Source organism: Scyliorhinus canicula, chromosome 8 (assembly GCF_902713615.1).
Source record: "Scyliorhinus canicula chromosome 8, sScyCan1.1, whole genome shotgun sequence".
NCBI lineage: Eukaryota > Metazoa > Chordata > Chondrichthyes > Carcharhiniformes > Scyliorhinidae > Scyliorhinus > Scyliorhinus canicula.
In genome coordinates, this window is record NC_052153.1 from 75396381 (window position 1) to 75414096 (window position 17716).

Consider the following 17716-nt stretch of genomic DNA (forward strand, 5'->3'; position numbering starts at 1 on the left):
CTCCAGGTTTGATTCCCGGAAGGGGTCATTGTCTGTGTGGAGTCTGCACACTCTCCCTGTGTCTGTGGGGGTTTCCTTCGGGTGTTCCGGTTTCCTTCCATAAGTCCCAAAAGACGTACCGTTAGGTAATTTGGACATTCTGAATTCTCCCTCTGTGAACCTGACGCCGGAATGTGGCAACTAGGGGCTTTTCACAGTAACTTCATTCTAGTGTTAATGTAACCCTACTTGTGACAATAAAAATTATTATTATAAAAGGACCTGCTATGTTCTCCACTCCATTTTTCTCCAGATAGGCTGTGTTTCTGAACTGGCAGAGAACCTGGGTGACTCTATATACAGGCAGAGTCCAGAACCAAACAACTCTCTCCTGAAAGATGGAGGCCTGAATGCGAACCTCGAGCTGAAGGCCCTGTTTGATCAGAAATAAGGTGCCTCTTCAGAAAGCTTGCTCCCATTGAGCACTGCATTTTCTAAACTGTGGGGAACCTGAATGAATGACTGTATAAATAAGACCATTACCGGCTCTAAACCAGATTTTAAACAGCAAGCTTGCTGTGAAGAAAATGCGCAAAAAGAACAAATATCCAAAGCAAAGATTCTTATTTTTTGGCTTTACTCCTTATTACTTTTCACCCCTTTCCCTTTCTGTGTTTGTCTGTCTTGTGTGTGTGGGTAGAGGGTGGGACAGTTAAATGTGGGTAGCAGGTATTAGCTTGTCGTGTATCAGTTGCATTTACAACATAGTTTATGATAGTTCTTGGTATAAATAAACAGTAATTGTGTTTAAACTTACAAACCTGGTGATTGTAATTACTGGATACCAAGGGCCATTGGGGTATTTTTATAAGAATTATTGGTTAATTCACTTGTGACTCTGGGGCATGTGAGGTGGACTTGACTGTGCACTAGCCCAGATTGTCGTAACAGATACTACACAGAGGTCATAAAATAATGCTTCATTAACTAAGTGCTAGCAATGGGAATTAAGTGCAAATAGGAATTTGATGCAGAGGGGAAAGTGTTGCTTTTTATTTTTTTTATTTTGGGTACCTGGTGAATATTTTTTTTTTCCTCTTTACGCTAGGAAACTGTAACTTGCTTTTACTTTACTCATTTTGTAATTTAAACTAGATAAACCAATTAATAACACTAAAATAATCAATTCAATTTTTAAATAAATAAGATAGACATGACAAGACAGGTGGTGCGGGGGTTTGTGGAGAATATTGTGATCCTGGATAACCATAAACATCTGCAGATTGAAGAACTTTGGCCCAAAACTGTGGAGCTGGAATACAAGTTGCAGGCTTTGAAGGACATCAGTAGAAATTTGTTCCACAAGGTTGCAAGGTTGGCAGATCAGATTAACAAATCGGGATTGGGGGGGGGGAACACTTTGCCAGATAGTACAGGAATGCTGGTGACATCAAATGATCGTGAGGGATGGGGGGCTGACAGGGAGCAACCTATTTGTAATGATCCAACATCTCTTTCCCCCACCTCACTGGACATCCCCCACAGACCACTCCTGTCTTGTGGCATCCCCAGACCCCTCTTCACTTTGTTGGACCCCGCCTCCCAATTGGACTTTCCCAGACATCCCTCCCCCCACCCCCCTCTGACACCCCACAAACTCAGGCCACCCTGTACCTCTTTTCCCCTCCCAGGATTCCCCTCAACCTCCCAGGCCTGTGCTGGACCCAACCCTTGGACTCAGGAATGATAGGGCTTCTGCCGCAGTCATGCTGGACTTCAGAGCAACTCTATCCGCCCTGAGCCAGGCCTGAATGTAGCCACTGCCAGCCTGGGCCGAGCCCAACCCCCTCTCCACCCCCCCCATCTCCATACACTGTCATGAGATCGCAATGCCCACTTTTGTTTCTGTCTTCACAGTAAAAAGCACAAAAACATACCGGGAATAATGGGGAACCAAAGTCTAGCAAGAATGAGGAATGTAAAGAAATAATACCAAAAGACTTAACAGACTAAGCGGTGACAAATTCCATGGATATAGCAATCTGCTTCCTAGATTTCTAAGAGAAAGCTGCAGAGCTAGTAGGTGCACGGTTTTGATCTTCCAGAACCCCAATTTCCAAGGATTGGGGAGCAGCAAGCAACCTCTACATTTTTCTTTAAAAAAGGAGAAAATGGGAACAAGAAACCAGTTAGCCTTGCATTAATAGTAAGCAAAATGTTACTACTGGGCAGCTAATATAGCCATGATCAGGAAGTGGGTAGTGGGGGAGGGGCCAGCATGGGAGCGGATGGAGGCGGCGTTATGCAAAGACTGGGAGCATTGGTAACGGCACCTCTGCCGTTCTTGACTGCCCGAGTCCGGTGGTAGTGGCGTCTCTGAGGATCTGGAGGCAATGGAGGAGGTATGAGAGTGGAGGGAGCATCGATTTGGACCCCGATTTATAACAACCACAGGTTTGTACCGGGTAGGCTAGATGGCGGGTTCCGGAATTGGCAGAAGGCAGGCATTAGAAGGATGGGGGATCTATTTATAGATGGGAGCTTTCCGAGCTTGAAAGCTTTGGAGGATAAATTTAAATTGCCAGCAGGGAATGGCTTTAGGCATTTGCAGGTGCTCAACTTCCTGAGGAAACAAGTGCCAGCCTTTGCGCTGCTGCTGCCACGAGGGATACAGGATAGAGTAGTTGCCAGTACCTGGATGGGAGAAGGGAAGGTATCGGATATCTACCAGGAGCTTTCGGAAGCAGAGGAAACTCCGGTAGACGAACTTAAGGACAAGAGGGAAGACGAGCTAGGGGGATAGAGGCGGGTCTATGGGCGGATGCCCTAAGCAGGGTTAATACCTCCTCATCGTGTGCCAGGCTTAGCCGGATACAATTTAAGGTAGTCTACCGGGCACAAATGACAGCGGCCAGGATGAGTACGTTTTTCAGGGGAGAGGATAGGTGTGCGAGGTGCGTGGGAAGCCCAGCAAATCATGTCCACTTGTTTTGGGCATGGCCGAAGCTTAGAGGGTTTTGCTAAGGCAATGTCCACGGTACTCAAAACACGGGTGGTGCTGAGTCCAGAGGTGGCGATCTTTGGAGTGCCAGAAGATCCGGGAGTTCAGGGGGTGAAAGAGGCCGACGTCCTGGCCTTTGCCTCCCTGGTCGCCCGGAGACAGATCTTATTAATGTGGAGGAACTCGAAGCCCCCCCCTCCCTTCCCCCCGAGTGTAGAGACCTGGGTTAGTGACATGGCTGGGTTTCTCAGTCTTGAGAAAATAAAGTTTGCCTTAAGAGGGACAATGTTAGGGTTCACCCAGAAGTGGCAGCAGTTCGTCAACTTTCTCAGGGAAAATTAAAAATATCAGCACATGCAGTATTCCAAGGGGGGGGATGTTTATTTTACCATGTTGATGTCATTGTTTTTGTTAGTTATAAAAATTTTCAAATACCTTAATAAAATATTATTTTTTAAAAAGTAAGCAAAATGTTAGAGGGATGGGGTAGGAACAGGGCACCTAGAAAGTCATGATAGGCAGAATCAACATGGATTTATGAAAGAGAAGCTGTGTTTAACAAATCTTTTGAGCATTTTGAAGATAAAAGATAAAGGGTGGATAGGAGGGTACATATGGTTCATTTGGGTTTTCAATAGCATTTGATGAGTTGTCCCAAGAAAGATTACATAACATTAAAGCTCAATGGGATAGTGGTATTATAAACATGGATTGGGGATTGGTTAATGGACAGAAAACAGTAGGAATAAATGGGACATGTGTGTGTTATCGAGTAGTAACTAGTGAGATAGAGAAGGATCAGTGCTTGGGTCTCAGCTATTTACAATTTGTATTTATGACTTTGACGAGTCGACCGAGTGTGACATATCCAGGTTTGTTGCTGAGACAAAGTCAGATGGAAAAGTAAGTGGTGAGGAAGATATAAACACATTGCAGATAGATATATCCAAGTTGGGCAAACGGGCAAGAATATGGCCATGCAACACATTGTGGTGAAATTATTCACTTTTGTAGGAAAAATAAGAATATTTGTTGAATAGTGAGAGACTGGAAAATGCTTGCATTCAGAGGGATCAGGGTGTCCTTATACGTGCAAAGCTAACAAATTACAAGCAGCAATTACAAAGCCACATTATGTTAGGATTTGAAAAAAAATTACACAAATAATAATGTTTGCAATCTAATTGAAATGTTTAACATTTTTAAATGGCTTGACAAGATAGATTCTGCGAAACTGTTTCCCCTGGCTGAGTCACAGGGTCACAGTCTAAAAAATAAGGGGTCAGCCATTTAGGACAGGGATGAGAAATTTCTTCACTCAAGTCATGGAACCCCTCCAGTGCACAAGGAGGCCATTCAGCCCATTGAAGCTGCATTGGCCCTTGGAAAAAGCACCCTACTTAAGCCTACAGCCCCACCCTATCCCCACAACCATACCTATCCTTTTGGGATGCCAGAGTTCAGGGGAATCTGGGGCAGAGGTGAGTGTAGTGGCTGTTTCGAGTCCGATTACTCTTTGTCAAAGTGTCAGAGTCATCGGACTCAAAATGTTAGTTCTTTTCTCTCCCTACAGATGCTGCTAGACTTGCTGAGATTTTCCAGCATTTTCCCTTTCATTTCAGATTCCAGCATCCGCAGTAATTTGCTTTTCACTAAGGAGAAGGTTCTGGGGAAACTGAAAGGTCTGAAGGTGGATAAGTACTTGGACCGATGGATTACACCATAGGGTTCTAAGAGGTAGCTGAGGAGATTGTGGAGGCATTGGTGGTGATCTGTCAGGAACCATTGGAGGCGGAAAGGATCCCAGAGGGCTGGAAAGTGGTAATGAAACACCACTGTTTAAGAAGGGAGGGAGGCAGAAGGGAAATTATAGGCCGATTAGCCTGACTTCGGTCATTGGTAAGTTTTCAAGTCCGTTTTTAAAGATGAGATCGCGGAGTACTTGGAAGTGCATGATAAAATAGGACTGAGTCAGCACGGCTTTGTCAAAGGGAGGTTGTGTCTGACAAATCTGTTAAGAGTTATTTGAGGAGGTAACAAGGAAGTTAGACAAAGGAGAACCAGTGAACGTGATTTATTTAGATATCCAGAAGGCCTTTGACAAGGTGCCGCATTATTGTTAAATAGGTTAAGAGCCCATGGTGTTATGGATAAGATCCTGGCATGGATTGGGAATTGGCTGACTGGCAGAAGGCAGAGAGTGTGGATAAAGGGGGCTTTTTCAGGATGGCAGCTGTTGACTAGTGATGTGCCTCAGGGGTCTGTGCTGGGACAACTTTTCACAATATACATTAATGATCTGGAAGAAGGAACTGAAGGCTCTGTTGCTAAGTCTGCAGATGATACAAAGATCTGTAGAGGGACAGGTAGTATTGAGGAAGCAAGGGGGCTGCAGAAGGATTTGGACAGGCTGGGAGAGTGGGCAATGAAGAGGCAGATGAAATACAATGGGGAAATGCTTCGTAAATCAGAAGCACAAAGGGACTTGGGAATCCTTGTTCACGATTCTCTTAAGGTTAACGTGCAGGTTCAGTCGGCAGTTAGGAAGGCAAGTGCAATGTTAGCATTCATGTCAAGAAGGCTAGAATACAAGACCAGCGATGTACTTCTGAGGCTATATAAAGGCTCGAGTCAGACGCCATTTGGAGTATTGTGAGCAATTTTGGGCCCCACATCTAAGGAAAGCTGGCCTGCGAAAGGGACAAGGGGAGGTTCACAAGAATGATCCCTGGAATGAACAGCTCGTCGTATGAGGACTCTGGGTCTGTACTTGTTGGAGTTTAGAAAGATGAGGGGGGACCTTATTGAAACTTACGGGTTACTGCAAGGCATGGATAAAGTGGAGGTGGAAAGGATGTTTCCACTTGTTGGAAAAACTAGGAGCAGAGAACACAATCTCAGACGAAAGGGACGATCCTTTAAAACAGATGAGAAATTTCTTCAGCCAGAGGGTGGTGAATCTGTGGAACACTTTGCCACAGAAGGCTGTGGAGGCCAAACACTGAGTGTCTTTAAGACAGATAGATAGGTTCTTGAGTAATAAGGGGATCAGGGGTTATGGGGAGAAGGCAGGAGAATGGGGATGAGAAATATATCAGCTATGGTTGAATGGCGGAGCAGACTCAATGGGCCGAGTGGCCTAAACTATGCTTCAATGTCTTATGGGACCGCGGTTGGAACCAGAGACCCCTCTTTCCCTGCGCTTAATCACTGTTACTCACACTTCACCATCTGATTGACAGCTTCCTGTCTCTGCGTTTAATCTCTCCCTTGACTGCTGGTTACAGCAGCAACAGATCTGGCATAAAGCATGGCGGGGCTGACCCACAGTGAAGAGAGGGGGAATAGAGGGTGTGGTGAGACCAGAGTGCAGGTGATGTAAAACTGAAAATGGCAATGCAAATTGAAAAATAGGCCTTAAGGAATAAACGTTAAAGCAAAATGACGTTAGTTGGGTGAATGCAGTAATGCAAAATCGAGCATTCTTGTTCAACACTGTCTGATTTATCATCATTTTTATATTCATTGCCGAGAATACTGTCCGTTCTCCCAAGGGCAAATCAAAGCACACTAAAAAAAAATATTAGTTTCGCCCACAGCAAAGAATTAAGCATTGGCAATAATACTTTTCAATATTGCTTCAAAGCATCAAGTTACTATACTCACAGGCTCCTTACAAAATGAAAATACTCAGCAATCGCATTTGTGGCAAGAAAGTTTATGCTTATGGCTCCGAGTAGGTATTCAGGTAGCCCGGTGGTGCAGGTCCATGGTGAAGATATGGAATCAGTTGATGTAGCATTTTAGGATGGAAGGGATGTTGGTGCTAATGCCGTTGTGTGAGAATCCTGGGTTTGAGCCGGGGGGGATGGATGGTGTATACAGGAGTTTGAGGGAAGTGGGGCTGGTCAAGGTGAGCGATCTGTATTTTGGAGGAAGGGTTTGCCAGTCTGGAGGAGCACAGTAAGAAGTCTTACAACACCAGGTTAAAGTCCAACAGGTTTGATTCAAACACGAGCTTTCGGAGCGCAGCTCCTTCCTCCTTCCAGTCTGGAGGAGCTAAGGGAGAGGGTAGAGCTGCCGAGGGGTGAGCAAGTTCAGGTATCTGCAGGTTAGGGACTTTGTGCGAAAGGTCTGGAAGGGGTTCCCTAGGTTGCCGGGATACACCCTGCTGTTTCTGGATGTGGAAGGGGAAGGAAGAATTGGGGATATATACAAGTGGCTGGAGGAGCTGGGAGGCGAGAGAGTGATGAAGATCAAAGAGAAATGGGAAGCAGAGTTGGGAGAGGAGATCAATTGGGGACTATGGAGTGCAGCACTGTACGGTAAATGGGACCTTCTCTTCTGCAAAGATGAGCCCGATAGTTTAAGGTGGTACAAGGGTGCATATCATTTGGGCGAGAATGAGTAGGTTCTTTCAAGGGGTAGCAGATGAGTATGAGGTGTGGGAAGGGCCAGCAAATCACACGCACATGTTTCGGGGTTGCCAAAAAATTGATAAGATTCTGTACGGGAGTGTTCGTGGTCTAGCCAGGATAGAGGTGGTGGACCTTAGGTGGTGATATTTGGGGTTTCAGAGAAGCTGGAGCTCATGGAGAGGAGGAAGGCCAATGTAGTGGCCTTCGCCTCTCTGAATGCACAACAAATTTTGCTGAAGTGGCAGTCGGCATCACCACCAGGGTAGCAACTTAGTTGGGTGACCCGTACGATTTCCTGTGGTTAGAGAAGATAAAGTATGAGTTAAGGGGCTGAGCAGGGAGGTTTGAGAAATAGCGGGGGATGTTTGTGACCGTGTTTGAGGAGCTGTTCGTCGGGGGGGGGGGGGGGGGGGGGGGGGGGAATCTATAGACTGTATAGTTGATTGTTGGGATGTTTCCCGGGGTGTTCATTTGCTGCAAACTGTTTTGATGAGTAGAGTGAGGGGCTGGTTTAGCACAGGGCTAAATTGCTGGCTTTGAAAGCAGACCAAGGCAGGCCAGCAGCACGGTTCAATTCCCGTAACAACCTCCCCGAACAGGCGCTGGAATGTAGTGACTAGGGGCTTTTCACAGTAACTTCATTTGAAGCATACTTGTGACAACAAGCGATTTTCATTTCATTTTTGTTTTGAAAAAAAGTTTATGCTTCAATTTAATGACGATCGTTCAGAGGGTCAGAATAAATGGAGGTACTCCTCAGTGAGACTGGACTTGGCTCATAGGATATCTGTGGCTAAAAACCTCAATTTCGTTCCCACACTGGGACAATTGGCTTCATGCTATCTTACTTGGCCAAACCACGTTGCAGCTTTGTTCCCTGCCAAGTGTACAAAGTAGATAGCCAATCCTCTGATCAGCGATTTTTTATGCCAATCCAATAATTTTGTTGTTCATACTCACCAACACCTTTTCTACTTGCTCACATTCCCACTGAAAATTCAGCCAAACCGATTAATCAAGTTTGAAAGGGATGTCCATTGCTCTTCGCTATTCAGTAAATTCAAGTAGGTCCTTAATGGTAAGGCCAACTCCTAAAAGATCCACAATTAATCTGAGCATGAAAGAGGAATACTGCTCTTGATTGAAGAAACGCAACCCAGGCTATGTAACTAAAAGTTCAATCATTAAATGCCAGACGTTCTAACAAATGTCTCATAGGACAGTGTTTCAGCATCTTTTGAAAAATGACCCCAAAGTGAGTTATGTAATAAGGTAGAGTGGTACACCCAAGTCAATTCTTTTTTGACCATATTTGGTACTGTTTATGCATATAGACTTACACTTCAGAGGACAGGTTTGATTCCTAAGACCATGTAGTACAACCCCATCAATTTATGTTAATCATTCATAGAAAGCCTGAAAGTCGGTCATGTCCCCTTTGGTTCGGCTCCTTTGAGAATCATGGCATGGATTACATTGCAGCTTACTCAACAATAGCTGGCAGAGTTGTTTATGGGCTAGTTTGCGAATGAATTTTCACACCTTTGCCTCCATGCAGAGTAAATTTTCTCAAAGGTTTAACTCATTTAGAATACAAATTATCCAGGTGCCCAACAATAGGGAGTACAAGAGTGCCCTGATAGAGCAAGTGATAATGTGCAGATGAGGACTTCCCTGCTGCTCAACTCCACTGCTGGTGCCTCAAGTTATTTTAGCATATTACCAGAAGGATCAATACCAGTCAGATTTGATATTAGCACCCAATATTAAAAATTTAGTGCCAAGAGGAAATTCCTTGATCTCATTATGAAAGTTTTAACATACACCATTTACTAAGTAGTCTAACATTGGCAACTTCCTCTGGTGGCAATTCTAATCCCGTACATTTGCTCTCTTTCCATATCCCTTTTACTTCAAACACATTTTGTTCTAAAATGTTAACATAGTCTCAGCTTCAATCACTCTTGTTTTCTCTGATACATTACCACATTGCCCTATTATTGATGATGCAGTTCATTATGAGCTAGCACACAGCGTGCTGAAAACTTGCTACTTGAGAACACTCATAATGTTTATTAGTTGAGCTCACTAAGTCACCGGCAGCAATGGTTAATGATGTTTGCTCCGCAGTGGTTTTGCTTGGTATTCCATTCAAACTGCACCACTATTAGTGAAAACTCTGCAAAGACAGTATTCAAACTTCTGGAAAGGCCAGTGTTAATGGACCAGTAGCCACAGAAAACCATGAACGAAGAATGATCGGTTAGACGAAATCCATCCAGTCTATGCCCTTTTGAGTCATGCTTCATCAATTGGTAGACTTAGTTGAATTATGATATTGATAATCATTGCAAGTCAATTAGGCCTAGAGTCAGAGTGCATCGTTTTCAATAGTTTCAGCCAATCTATCAACGGTATCAGTCAAAAGGTTAAATCCAAAACTTGCTGGAGGTCATGTTGAATCACTCGAACCCATCCTGTTCAAAGAAAAAAATCCTTAAACATAACATGTATAGCAAATAGATACAGGAACCCCAAGAGGTGCATCAAAACTTTATTCACAACAGTATCCATCAAAAGAAAATTTAAAGACACAGAGAAACATTCACAAGAAAGTAAACAAAGCACTGTAATTTCTTAAGATTGGAACCAACATCATTTTGACTGCTAGTACTTTTTTTTTAAATACATCTCATAGCAGTCTAAACCCACTGTATCACAATGAGCTCTATTGCTGTTTAGAATACAGCTCATATACAGGTTGGAATGAATTTGTACAATTTAATGTATTCACTGAATACTACAATATTTACAAAATGTCCAGAAAATTCCAGAACGTGAGGATTTATTTTTCCTGGTCTTTAGATAGGGGTCTTCGGAATAGCAGAATATGTGGTTCTAGAAATAGAAATTTCAAAAGTCAGTAGCAATTTAGCAGTGCATTTATTGCATATGCCATACCTAACTTATTTTTAAAAGACTCAAGAAATAAAGGCTGACCACCGACTTAGCAAGACTAATGGAATTGACTGATACATCCCAAGTGCTAAATCATTTTAATAGCCAGTATTTGTATCAAATGTAAAAATATCTTATTTGGCAAGTGAAAGTTGCTCCCAATCCCAAGTTGCAAACTAAAATTGCAGTTTGGTCAAGTTTACCCAAACCTGTTTCCATCACTCCCTCTGATCATTTAGAAAGGTGCAAGCACATGTAGAATCTCTGCAGGTCCTAGTAATGTGTAAACTGTGCTTGGAGATGCAGAAACATTACCTTTTTTACAGGCCAAATACAGAAATAGATTTCAAATGTTTATAAATTGGTGCACCCTATGTGGCAAGTGCCCCAGTATTTCCTGTTCAGGGATTTGTCCCTCCCAATCACTCTTCAAAAACTGGATAACATATAACCTTCACTACATTTACTTGCAAGCATTGTGACATTCAGGACATTTCATTCAGGTATGAAATTAGTCTTAAAATGTATTTAGATATTTTTTCTTTCGAACCTGTTCCTAGATTATCTTTACATTTAACACAATAAACACCAGTAGTTACCATTACAAATTAATTTAGAAGCTTAGGCTCTTACTTCAGTTCCCACAGAAACCCACTTTAGCCTTTGTAAATATCAGTAGTGCAAAAGTATACAAACTTTAAAAAGTAAAATCTATAAACGTTTTTCCAAATTGGTGAAGGCAAAAATGTGAGACAATAATTCAAGCTGGCCAAGAGTTCATTTGCCAAATGGAGCTTTTGGAAACAGACTTCAATATTCCAAAGATTCAACTACCAATAAAATAGGCTAATTATTTTGAAGCCTGAGATTTGTAATCAGCTACAAAGGCACAAGCTATGGATAGCTCTATTGCAGGTTAACATTACCAAATATATGACAGGTGTAGTGTATTAACTTATGGATGATTTGATGCAGTTCTTTTTGAAAAAAAAAAGCAAAAACAGGAGACCCAAAATACAATCTACCAGGCAAATATGAATTTTGTATTCAGTGGTTTCTCATATCGTCACTGGGTAGCTCCAGTTAGTGTTTCCTTTTTAGAGGGGCACACTTAATGTTAAGTTAATTAACTTGAACTATCCACCATGCCTTCCAGTGGTCATAAAGATCTCAAGCACATCCACAGGCACATTCTACTGAGCCACCCAAACACGACCAAGCGTGGCTGGCAGCTAGAGCGATAATTCCCAAGGGCTGTCTGGACCTGTGGATGGCCAACTTAGCCAGACTCAGGAACAGACTTGTGAGAAGGTTCTCCAATTGGATTTTTCATCCAGTTAGATTCCAGGTGCATTTCAGATACAACAACAAACAATCAACCTCAGTTTAAAAATTAATCTTGCATAAGAAACCATAAACAAGCCAGGACAAAACAGTTATTTCCCAGCCAAAATATTAATAAGTACATCATTAGCTGGTATAGATTATTTTCAAACTGCTTTATGTACTCGTACTCCACATGCCATGCTTACGTTCATGCAAGCCATTTGCTCTCACACCCATCCAATGCAATTTTAAAAATAATCCCTTCATCATTGTAATAATACCTGGTTCATGCATCATGTAGTGGACCCAGCCCAGAGACTGCTGGACACCGAGTTTTCGCCACTCGTCTTCAGACATAAGATGGGTTTTTGGTACCTGCTTTGCAAGTTCTTTGGGCAACATAACATGCCTGTTAAAAAGAATCATAAATGATATAAGCAAAAGAGAATTAAATGCTCACATTTACTTCATCAATTTATATTTCAGGTAAATGCAACTTAGCCAGGAAGCACCCGATAACAATTTGATGTATTCAGCAGAAGGTACTGATTGAAATAAAAAATTTCATTTACCACGTTAAATGTACACTCAAATCATTAGATAAGATATCTATTTCCATTTACTATTATTGCATTAATTATGAACAAGATTTTACAAGGTTTTAAAATGATCCTTTAAATTTAGGTAAAACAGAATGACAGATGTACCCAGCTTCTGTGATCTGGTGGCCACATGAGCAAAGCTCAAATAGAAGTCATCAAAATCAAATGACGTTTTCAAACCTATACACAGTAATTCAGAAATGGGACAGCTGCTGTCGAGACACCAGAGTCAAAGCAGATACTGCGGTGTGGAGGAACAAAGAAGTTACCAGTATGAAGCAGGGTGCTTCTGAGAATTTGAAAGCAAGGGGCAGAAGCGACAGGATATTGCTATTTTAGAAACAAGGAGTTGGCGAGGTGGGCCTTATTGAAAGTCACACATGAAGGTTCAGGCTGATTGGAAAGACTGGGAGATTTGTATCTCACGCAGTTATATGAGCCTTCTGGAGAGCCAGAGTAACTTTAAACTTCTATGTGTCTGCCGAAGTGCGGTGCACAAGGTAGTTAGAACTTTTTAGTTCAAAGTATTAGTTTCCCTTTAAGTAACGTTTGATCTATGTTGATTTTATAGTTTGTTACAGCAAGTCTTAAATGTGAAATCTGATTTTTTCCATTGATGTTTGGTAAAATTAATCTGTTTAATAAATTATTGGGGATGGGAAATAGAAACTATTGATTATAGTAATTAGCCTCCAAGATCAGACATAACTTTAAGTAAGGCGGGGGAGGTCGGTTAGCTCTGCTACCGTGGGAACAAAAAAATTATTTGGCTTATATGACCCACATGCCAGCACTGAAAAACAGCTTCTGTCGACGATGAGAATTGCCATTTATGGGGGCTGGTTTAGCTCAGTTGGCTAGACAGTTGGTTTGTAATACAGAAAAGCCAGCAGTGTGGGTTCAATTCCTGTATCCATGGTGGTGATCCTCAGGTTAAGTCACCACCAGTCAGCTCACCCAGTCATGGGCAGCATGGTAGCACACGTGATTATTATTGCTTCACAGCACCAGGATCCCAGATTCGATTCCCGCTGTGCGGAGTCTGCATGTTCTCCCCGTGCATGTATGGGAATCCTCCGGGCACTCTGGTTTCCTCCCACAAGTCTCAGAATACGTGTTTGTTAAGTGAATTTGACATTCTGAATTCTCCGTGTACCCGAACAGGCGCTGGAGTAGGGAGAGTAGGGGCTTTCCACAGTTCATTGTGCAGTGTTAATGTAAGCCTACTTCTGACAACAATAAAGATTCTTATTATTGTCAAAGGGGAAAGCAGACTATGGTCATCTGCGACTATGGAGATTTTATTTATGTGGCACATCCATTTCTTGTCAAAAGATGACCCATCTTTACTTTGTGTTGAGCACAATCCAACAGTGGAAAGTAATCCAACCATTGGAACGTTCCCCACAATTCCACTGACTTCAATTTTGGCAGGACTCCTTAATGCACTCAGTCAAATACTGCTTAGGGCAGAAACTCATCTCATCTCTAGAATCAAGTCCTTTCTTCTGTGTGATGAGATCTGAAGCAGTAATTCTGGCAGAACCCAAATTGAGTTGGTTTTTGGCAAGTGCCATTTGATAACACTGGCATTAACTCTGCCGATGAGTGAGTAGACTGGGGTGTCAGCAATTGTTGGGATTGGGTTTGTCCTGTTGTTTGTTCAGGACATCAAAATAGATAAGTTGAAACAGCTTTATTAGAGATGTGGTTAATTCTTGAACAAGCCTCTTTACTACAATCAGGATTTGTCAGGGCACGGGCGGCACATACATGACGCAGTGGTTAACACTGAGACCGCAGCACTGAGGTCCCGGGTTCAAATTCCGACCTTGGGTCACTGTCCGTGTGGAGTTTGCACATTCTGCCCATTTCTGCGTGGGTTTCACCCCCCACAACTCAAAGATGTGCAGGTTAGGTGGATTGGCCACGCTAAATTGGATACTCTAAAAAGGATTTGTCAGGGCCCAAGTCTTTTCTGTATCCAGTATACACATTTGTTTCAGGATATCTTGAGGATTGAACCAAATTGGCAGATGTCTGGCATTAGAATGCTTCAGCCTAGCCTTTTATACTCTCCACTTGCAAACATAGAGGATGGGCAAGTTTGTGGAGCCTCCTCCTCCAGCTAGTTTTGTCCACTAAAATTCACAACTAGATGTGACAGGACTGCAGAACTTTGATCTGTTTGGTTGTTTCTGAGAACGTCCATCCATCTACAGCAATGCATGTAGCCCTGTGTTGCAGTTTCAATAGTTTAATACCTTATGCCCACTGCGGATCCTAGCTTGCTTTTCCACATTTCTCAAGGAGCCAGGATTAATTTCTTAGCTTGATATTAAGGATAAAGTGACAGATATATTGAGTCATTCATGAGGTTACACATTGGAATGGAATTCTGCAGTTGCTGATGGCTCAGTATCTTATGGATGCTGATTTGAGTTGTTCTGCATCAACTGCAGGTTGCCTGGGGAAGCAGTTACTATTTCAATGCAGAGATTAACAACCCATTCAATGGTTTCAGCTAAATACGCTGCAAAGAATAGTGATGCCACCAGGAATGGATCTCTCAAAGCAAGTGGTCAGTACATGGGTGACTGTCATAGTCACAATTTGAGCTGTTCCTCAATGTTCCACTTGCAAAGTAAATGGCCACATCTTCTCAGGACTGCTGTCAAGTGATGCGAGTGTTGTCCAGATTTTCCATGGCATGTTGAAACCTGGGACTTCACCACTAGAGTCAGTTACCAGGTTTTGGCTGGTTACAACAATCACGTGATCCTCCTGCTGAATTTTTCTCAGTTGAAAATCTATGAACCCCGGCAACCAGACCCCTAGGGGATCCAAGCAATGAAAATGCACTGAAAAAAAATAATCAGTGGTAATGCTACAAAATACAATGGAGGGTGTCCCTAGTGTGAAGACAGGACTCCTAGTCAACATTTATCCCTGAACCTAAACTACTACTAGAACAATATGATGCTGGATACAAAGTGAAAAATGGCAGAAACAATCAAGCATCATCTGTGGAGACTACAGATGAGTTCATGTTTAAGGTTACCTGAACCTATCAAGACATTTTAGTATCTATCTGAGCAGGCTTGTGGCACAGTGGTTAGCACCCCTGTCTCTGAGCCAGAGGCTCCGGGTTGAAATCCCACCCCAAGACTTGATGGCCAAGAAGGGTAGTGTCAATCTGCAAGCCCTTCCAACATGTCAATGGCTGCCGGTAAGAGCTTGGTCAGCAATACTTGATATGGAGTGGCATGTCCTCAAGCTATAAACCTCCGACGACAGACTAGCAATCTGTTCCAGGCCGAAGAGTATTGGAATTGGAGCACGCATGGGGCAGAATTGAATACGTTGCTTGAAAGATAACATATACACATCCAATATGTCAGACTAAACAGTCAAACTTGTTTATATGTTCAAATCTTGAGTGGGGTTTGAACACACAACCTGACTCAGTGAAGAGCACTACCAGTGAGCCAAGGGTTGACACCCATCCCACTATACTGAAAGTAAACATTTATTTCTTTAAAAATAACCAAAAGGTGTTTTACAACTATGAACAAGATATGCTCCTATCATTGCTTTATCAATTCCTTGCTTGCATGATCTCGTCTATATTCACTTCCTTGTTAAAAAATTCCTTCAGGCATGCTCCATCACTATCAAATTTGCACAGAATACACCAATGACAGCATTTGATATCGTGCAGTATTTCTCCCTATCCTGCTTGATCTTTTCACTACTAGTTTCTCATTCAGCCAATTCAGAAGTGTCATTTGCACAAGGAAAGAGACTGTCTCAACAGTCAATAGTGGCCCTTAGTAAGGATGCAGTAAACTTTCATATGCAAGTGATGACATCCATGTTTAATTCAATCATCACCCTTCACAATCGGCACTGTATCTTCTGACTGCGTGTTGAACTTCAAGTAGTAGATGAATCTGAATGTTCTCTAGCTGATACAAGACCACTGATTTTTGATGACACATCCATGTTTACATTCGATTTCCATAATCGCTGCTGTCCCCTGTTTACCGATGGTGCAGAACTTCAGTGCCCTGGAGATCCGTGTTACAAATTTTAAGACCCAAAAACCACAGTCCACAAACCTGCTTTTTCAACTACTGTAAATACAGTAGTGATAAAATGTGGAAAATCAAATTCAAAAATTAGTTTGAAATAAAATATGAATTTATTAGGTAATAGCATCTGGTTGCCGACATTACAAAAGCACTTGACTGGCTGTGAATTTGGAATATCCCACGGTTCTGAAAGGCACCGTACATAAATGCAGATTATTTAGTTTCGAATGTATGGTCCAGAAATTTAACACAACTCTTGATACATTTTTAAAAAAAGCTGCCCTATTCCCACCTCCAGTAACGGAACTTGTAAACAGTAGCAAGGCAAGCCTCACAACTCAAGCCATGAGAACAAGTAGTACCTTGCAACGATAAATATTGGGGGGGGGGGGAGGGGATGTTATTTGCCTCCTTCTCAGACCAGGCCTTCCACACACATGGTACCCTTCTGCAGAGTGCCTGGTGCTCAGCAACCGCAAGCTGGAACCTGGGCTGGGGCAGCAGATCGCATTACACAGTGCGGCCGTGTGCGAGATGGTGCAGCAACTCTCCTCCCCCCTCATTTGCAGCTTTTTGAACACTGCCAGAAAAAAAAGATGCAAGGCAGCCGGCTGCATGGGTGCGTGACAGAGGGAATAACATGGCGAGCCGCCGGCGCCGCCTCCCTCCCCACACGTCACATCAACCGGGCTGTGAACCGGGAGGAAAGCTCGAGCTCCACACACACCACCCCGGAGCAATAACCGGTCTGCAGAGAAGTGCCTTTTCACACACTTCATATTTTAATCCGACAAACAGGATCTAACGGTAATAACTTTATTGGGGGGGGAGGGGGGTATCGTGAAGTTCAGTTCACAGGATTACATCCTGCAAACACAACGAAGCGGTAACAACTTTATTTGGATTCACAAGGCTGCGATCGCGATTAGACACAAGTGTCAACATTCGGGGAAAAACTCGTTCCCCGGTGTGTTTATTCGCCTGGTAATTTTTTTCTAAATTTAAAAAACTAAATCAGTCATGTTTGGGACCAGAGGTAGGGGATAGAATGCCTTTCTGTGTTCGCGAAGTACCTCATATGACAGAACTTTTACCTGTATTCGTACTGGTCGTCATAATACTTGTCCGAGTAGTAAATTTGTTTGTTCGCCATGCCTGTATTTCTCTCTCTTTGTCAGCTCCGGTTCAGCAAGTGACCACACCACTCAGCAGTGAGTTGAGGCAAACCCTCCTCTCCAACCGCCGCGCCTTCCAACTTACAACCCACGAGGCGATTTGAATCGCACGGGCGCGTACCCATTGGCCGGCTGGCCTGACCACGTGATCAGAGCCGTGAAA

At 43.0% G+C, this 17716-nt stretch overlaps 1 protein-coding gene across 2 annotated transcripts; it reads right to left on the reverse strand.

The window, feature by feature from the left end:
* Positions 1-8689: 8689 nt before the first annotated feature.
* Positions 8690-17690, reverse strand: LOC119970327 (cyclin-dependent kinases regulatory subunit 2). Of its 2 annotated transcripts, none has more exons than XM_038804767.1 (3): positions 17473-17690; positions 11964-12091; positions 8690-9875 (listed from the first exon to the last, which is right to left on the reverse strand). In XM_038804767.1, the coding sequence occupies exons 1-3, from the start codon at positions 17529-17531 to the stop codon at positions 9820-9822; spliced, it is 243 nt and encodes an 80-aa protein (XP_038660695.1). In that variant the 5' UTR covers positions 17532-17690; the 3' UTR covers positions 8690-9819. The 2 variants fall into 2 exon arrangements, with proteins under 2 accessions (XP_038660695.1, XP_038660696.1); XM_038804768.1 differs by lacking the exon at positions 8690-9875 and adding an exon at positions 9937-10296 and having other exon boundaries at positions 17473-17689.
* Between the last annotated feature and the right edge of the window lie 26 nt (positions 17691-17716).

Excerpts from the sequence above, each read along its gene's own strand:
- LOC119970327 (XM_038804767.1), bottom strand. The coding sequence starts at position 17,531 with ATGGCGAACAAACAAATTTACTACTCGGACAAGTATTATGACGACCAG. Across the intron at positions 12,092-17,472 it reads GACGACCAGTACGAATACAG|GCATGTTATGTTGCCCAAAG; the intron begins GTAAAAGTTCTG and ends TCTTTTTAACAG. Across the intron at positions 9,876-11,963 it reads CTACATGATGCATGAACCAG|GATGGGTTCGAGTGATTCAA; the intron begins GTATTATTACAA and ends TTCTTTGAACAG.